This window comes from Cynoglossus semilaevis, chromosome 20 (genome assembly GCF_000523025.1).
Source record: "Cynoglossus semilaevis isolate Cse_v1.0 chromosome 20, Cse_v1.0, whole genome shotgun sequence".
Classification (NCBI taxonomy): domain Eukaryota; kingdom Metazoa; phylum Chordata; class Actinopteri; order Pleuronectiformes; family Cynoglossidae; genus Cynoglossus; species Cynoglossus semilaevis.
In genome coordinates, this window is record NC_024326.1 from 11,394,037 (window position 1) to 11,400,434 (window position 6,398).

At 39.9% G+C, this 6,398-nt stretch overlaps 1 protein-coding gene across 1 annotated transcript in view; it reads right to left on the reverse strand.

Moving 5' to 3' along the window:
- Positions 1-5,232, reverse strand: part of LOC103396560 (kinesin-associated protein 3-like) — a 6,426-nt gene extending 1,194 nt beyond the window's left edge. The window contains 15 exon segments of the mRNA XM_025052447.1: positions 303-428; positions 571-736; positions 889-1,001; positions 1,327-1,435; positions 1,547-1,647; positions 1,782-1,944; positions 2,039-2,217; positions 2,321-2,419; positions 2,576-2,700; positions 2,808-2,907; positions 3,207-3,348; positions 3,503-3,567; positions 3,709-3,866; positions 3,953-4,084; positions 5,050-5,232. Of these exon segments, the coding sequence (XP_024908215.1) occupies positions 303-428; positions 571-736; positions 889-1,001; positions 1,327-1,435; positions 1,547-1,647; positions 1,782-1,944; positions 2,039-2,217; positions 2,321-2,419; positions 2,576-2,700; positions 2,808-2,907; positions 3,207-3,348; positions 3,503-3,567; positions 3,709-3,866; positions 3,953-4,084; positions 5,050-5,078 (1,807 nt within the window). The 5' untranslated portion in view covers positions 5,079-5,232.
- Between the last annotated feature and the right edge of the window lie 1,166 nt (positions 5,233-6,398).

Genomic DNA, 6,398 nt, shown 5'->3' on the forward strand with positions numbered 1-6,398 from the left:
CGTGGAGAGTTTACACCTCCCACCTTTATAATGATTAAAGCAGCTATAGTCTGAGATCAATGGGTAAATACTGCCTCATTTAAAGATTGTGTCACTAAGGTCAAAACAAAGTCACAAAATAACATGATAAATTAAACTCAGGACAAGACCAGTGCCTCATTTATTACTTTCTAAAACATAACATTGTTAAAAGTGTTGAAGTACTAAAACTAAAATCATATGGATTTTGAATATACCTAATGAATCTTGGCAATTTAAAAAATACTACATTAAGTTTATTGTTTAATGTATGTGTGTGTTACCATTCAGTAGTTCAATAAGAGCAGGTATAATGCCAGATTTGGCCAACATGGCAGCACAGGCATCGTCCATGGAAACAGTGCCGATCATTATCACCACCTCTAAGATAAGGTCGTCCTCTGCTGAGCCTGGAGTGCAGTGAGAGGAGAAGGGACCAAAGAAGAAACGTAAGTATTTCTGTTGTTGGATGAGACCATGTGAGATGTTGGTGTCATCGCATTCTTCATTAGATTGTATCAACCTTAGGGCATCAACAGGTTTGATTAATACCTGGTTTGAGTCCATCTTTGAGGTACGGTACCAGGTTGTACTCCTTTAGCACCAGCTCCCAGTCCAGGTCAGGTATGGTGAGGTTGGCCAGTGTCCCCAGACACTCGAGTACCCACTCCTCCTCTTCATCTGCTCGGATCTCAGCTGCCAGGTCCCCAACATAATCCTTATCAAATTAGTAACAAAAGAGAAAGTTAGTCTTTTTCACGTAGAGGCCCACAGGTCAAAAACCAGTTTGTACCAGTGTTTTTTCTGACTCTTTTATATGAGCTCCTCGTTTAGGAATGTGTGGTGTGGATTATTGTCTGAGTGACTTACTATGAAAAGTGGTTTGGTTGGTCCATCGTGTTGTGAAATGTTTCTGATCATCTTCATCAGCAGACAGTCCTTCATCTTCAGAGCTCTCTTCATGAGCATCCTCAGTCCATTTCCTTCAGGGAGCAGGAAGTACAAGTAAACAAGACAGTACCAGTGGCCCAGAGTTCATTTCTCACAGTGACGTATTTCACAGCCGTGTGTTTTGTAGTAGTGTACCTTACATGTGCAAATTACAAAGTAGTGCAGTATACTGTAGTTACAATAAATACTATTAATTATTTCTTTGTAAAATTTGTAAAGCACAACTTAGACTGAGTTGTGCCACAATTCAGACATAGAGAAACGATATTCAAACATCACTGAAGTATTTTACTACAGTATATGTTGAGAGAGAAAGATAAGATAAAAAATAAAATGACAGTCCAGTTCATTCCACACCTTCACACATAAGCTGTGCACTCCTCTTGTTTGCAGCCAGGTTAATGCAGATGGTGATGAGTTCAGCTTCAGTCTCTTCCTCCCCACATTCGAACAGCATCTGCATAAGCTGCAGAAACACAGTTGTTACAAAGGTTGATTTTACAGGAGTTTAAGTTCACGCCTAATTTAGTTCAGGTTTTGAACTTGTGCATGTGCATTTCAGTGTCTGCTGGTGTACCTGAGGTACGCAGTCAGTGTAAACAAACATGCCCTTGAATCGGTCGTCCATGCTGATGTGATACAGGATCCGCATGACGATCTGTCGATGGTTGTCATCACCTGAAAAGACAGAAGACAGTCCCATATTTGTCATGTAAAAAAGATGGACCTAATAAAGTCCACACTTAACAGACGTGTAAGTTGATGTAAACAATACTTGTACTTTTGCAGTGACACATTTAATACTTGTTTACTCAATAATCCAGTTAGTTTAGGTAGCAGTCCCACTTCCACCATCTTGGCTCGCAGCCCAGAGTCGAAGGAGAGGTTGAACAGCAGACGCAGTGTCACACTTAATAAATCCTCGTGGTCACATGGCACCAGTCGAGCCAGTCGCTCGACTGTGTCCACCTCGGCCTGCAGAGCAAAGACAGATTGAATTGGAAACAACAATTGTAAATAAGGAGGAGGAGGAGAGAAAGAACAGTTTGGTGAACATCCTATCTCTTACCATGTCATTCTTGTTTTCCAAAAAGATGGACAGTTTCTTCAGGAAGGACACCACCAACACTAGCAGTTCCTCATCATCCCGATCGAGGACTTTGACCAGAAGCCCAACGATGTTCTTGTTCCTCATCTTCAGCTCCGTCCTGGTGTCCTCAGCCAGGTTCAACAGGAGGTAAATTGACACTAACATGAAGAGAAATAGGAAATTAGAAAACAAACTGTGAAACACAACCAATAACACTTTGGAGTAAAACAATGTTCTGTGGGAGTTGAAATGCTAACCTACCTCTGAGCAGCTGTTCCTGTTTGGCCCTCAGGCCTTGGTACTTTCTAAAAGCTTTGTCCTGGTCTCTCCTCAGTGTGCCATCCTCTGGTGCAGACTCACGTACAAAATATAAGGTCAAGGAATATTGTTGATATCCCTAATGTCTCACTGAGTGAAGATGAACAGTAGATACTTTGTGGTGCACAGGGAAACGCCACACACAGTGTAGGCAGGTGATAACAAAAAGTGACTGAATGAGGGAAAGGTAAAGGATATAAGCTTTGTTCTTTTTGCGCAGCTCCTCACACCAGACGTCATGTCTCTTCAGCTCATGTTCCAACACACTCATGCACAGGGCACCGATTTTGTAATGACTCACCACTGCATGAAACTGGGAGAAACTGGAAAAGAGGAGAAGATGGATGAGGCAGGGTTTTGATGAGAGAAGAAGGAAACTGAAGATGAGGAAAGAATGAGGATTTAAGAACAGAAGGGGTGTGTGTGTTACCTGGAGAAACAAAAGAAGATATAAATGATAATGGTGGCCAGCTCTACACTTTGTTTCCAGTCTTCTCTCAGTACTCTGGCCAATGCACCTAGGGCTGCCTCTAAAAACAGGGAAACACATGAGATCAGACAGAGAGATCGATCTGACCCACTGTTGTAAAGATAAAACCTACAGTATCTACTGTCTCATCACTGTACCCCCATGAATGGCCTTCACAAGTTAACGACCCACTGGCATTTCCTGTAATGCTAAATTACTATAATCATGCTTTTAACAGGAAGTGTTTTTTTTTAAATGACAGCTTTTGGACCTGAGTGCAGCAGAGATGCTGGTATTGGCTGGTATTTTCAGAAGTCTTTTGGTGAAGTTTCCCTGCTTTGTATAAAATCCTGCTCTCACCGTTGTGCAGCAGCTCCTCCAGGTTGGCAGGGTTACGGGCGAGCTGCAGAATGAGCGCCGCTCCTCTGATCTTCTCTGGAATTCCTTCATAGAGCAGCTCCACATATTCGTCCACTGTTGTTATGACAGCTTCCTCATTTAACTGCACAAACAAACATGAACACAGTTACATGTTAATGACTAGAAACACTGTAGAAGATGGTTTGATTGTTGCATTATATTAGAAATAAACAGTCAAATATGTGGACAGAGAAGATTATCTGTTTTCACTTAATGGTTTTTTTTCTATCCCTCACCTCCATGCCTTCAAAAGGAGCCAAGTCTTTTGGTTTCACATTTCTTGTGTCTTTCTTTTCCATTGCTGAAACAATAAAAAAATAGATTGTGATTAATTATCAAAACAAGGACCACAGTTTAATTAAAAGGAAACAGAGGCTGGTTATCAATGACTTGATTAACCACAAATATTATTGATTATTTGATGATCCAAGTTAGTTTAGACCTTTAGCTTCCACTGGTGATGTCTTTCTGTTCTGCAGGTAGTAAAGAAGCTGTTCCACCTCTGGGAGACGAGAGGAAGGGATGAGCTTACACTCCTCCACCACTTTCCTGGCCAGAGCTCCAACATCTGTGGTAGGAGACAGACTCTTCACACGAATACTGGAAGATTTAAAAAAAAGAAAATTAGAAGGTTTAGTCCACAATCACAAAATACTCATTGCATTACACAGTGACATATGACTTACATTTTTTGCCCCTCTTTACGATCTCCCAGCATCTGCCCTCCAGTCTCAGCTAAAATGGAGGCCTCCACCTCATAGTGGACCACAAGGGCGATCTCCATAGGATGGACATCCAGACTGCCAACAGTGACTTTCCTTCAGAATAAAGACGAAGAGATGAATAAACAGGTAACAAAAAAAAAAAAACATTTGCTTAACATGTCACTTTCCTCTAGTCCTAGCCTCCTTTTAAATAAATCAGTTCTTGATGGTTTATTTGGTATGGTTCCACAGATTGTACTTTTGATTGGAAAATATTTCTACTACTACAGTACTACATTAAAAAAGCTTGTATTAATGTGTATTTTGAGGCATCTAAATTTGTGGGGGGAAATATACATATGTGTATAACTGTATAACGTTATAATCAACAGCATCTTGAATCATGTTAATCTGGGCTAATCATTTTACAGCTTCAAAAACAATGTACAAAGACACGCCCAGACTGCGACTTCTTATATCGGATGCTCAGTGTGGCTAAAGCTTTTTTTTTTAATTATTAGTTTGTTTGTTATTAAGTTATAATTTTTTTTAATAATAACCTTTCTTGGTCCAGGAGCTTACCTAGCGACAGCTAATAGACACACAAATAGTTTATGATATTGTTAAAATTAGCATCGCAGCTGCTTGCTAGCCAGGTTAGCTGTAACCCAGATATTACAGCCTATTTTTTCATCATCACCATCACTGTAAAGACACCGCAGACAAAAACATTTCAAACACATTATTTGATATTTATTTACCGTTTGCCATATGCATTTGGTGGACATTTCTGCATTTTTCTAGTCTCTGGGTTTTAATCGGTAGCCTTATTAAAAGGAGGATGGATTTTTGCAGATATACAGTATCTTTTATCATAGCGTTGGGCCTGATGTTTGCCGTCGGAACCGGAGACAGAATTCCATTGCACAGAATAGTTAGAAGAGATAAAAGTGTCGCTGAACTGTTTACCTTTAATGACATGTCAGGAGAAAGGCATCGATCACGATGATACAGATTTAAAAGGGTGTGTGTTTATGTGGATATACAGTCTTATCGTTATCATCTAAGAGCACGCTTACCGTTTGAGGTATCGGGCGTCATCCTGCATCTTCCTCAGATGTAAGGTGTCCAGCTCTGTTGAATTAAAGTAAAAAACAAAAAATCACGCTCACATTTAATGCATTTCCTAAAACACGATCGTGCGTATACCGCTGTTACCACCCAGTTGACAGTACGGACTACAAGTATGAACGTCTTCTTCTCTTTTTACTGGCGGTTGACTGCGGGACTAAGTCCAACACCGCCCTCTACCGACACTTCCGAGTCATAGAGAAGAGTCTGTTAATATTGTGTTTTGTATTCTGCACATTTGATACGTGTGCTTGAGCAATGTTTTTATAAAACGTTTTTAAAGGATTACTGAGCAACTACAATATGTTAACAATACCAATATTATATACCAGTTTTTACTAATTACCTCAACTGAATCCATCACTATGTTTTCATGACAGAGGAAATGTCTTTTCTGCCCCTAAGGTTCCTGAAATCCTTTATTTAGATTTACTTGAACGACAAGGTTACAAACATGGCAAATATAGTTCCGCAGCTCATGTGACCCGTGATCTAAAAATGCAGATTTCTTCTGATCTTTAATGGCCACACGCTATGTAACATGACACAGGGCTTCTTAGATATACATTCCCTCATTTCCTCCTCAGCATCCCTTCTTCCTTACATCATAAAATCACGTTGGTGTCTCCTTACCACCAGCAGAACCTGGTTCTTGACAATGTTTATTCACACACTTCACTTGATGTCAATACATTTTCTATATCCCTGATGTTATTAGTTTTGTTTGATGATCATTTATTACCTTTAATCGTCACTGAGTCTTAAAAGTATAAATGTTTTATAAGTGTGTCTATGTTTTGTGCTGCTGCCTGCCTTGGCAGGGAAACTTTTGCAAAAGAGATCATGGATCTTAACCAGTCCTTTTAATGGATAAATGTTGACTCAGGAGATACCTGGGTGAAGTTTAACTTGACACAAAGCTAAAATGTTCCATGAATACAGCAGCTGTTGACTTAACCCTACCTATAGATCTCGATCCCATATGTCAACATTGGGATTTGCTTGATAAACAAGTCAGATCCGTGGAGGAACTTAAACTTACAGGACTCAAAGGATCTCTGCAGACATCTGGTTTCCAGATATCACAGCACACTTCTGAGGTCTAGTGGATTTATGCCTCAATGGGTCAGGACTTTTGTTGTAGAACGGGGGGTTATATGTTATAGGTTTTTCGCTGTACAGTCGTCTAAAATCACAATTAGAGTCAACTTGTTTCTTTTCAGCTGCACATTTGACCCATTTTAATGTTGTTTGTTTTCAAGCATTGTATTACAGTTTCATGCATAATTCATTGTTT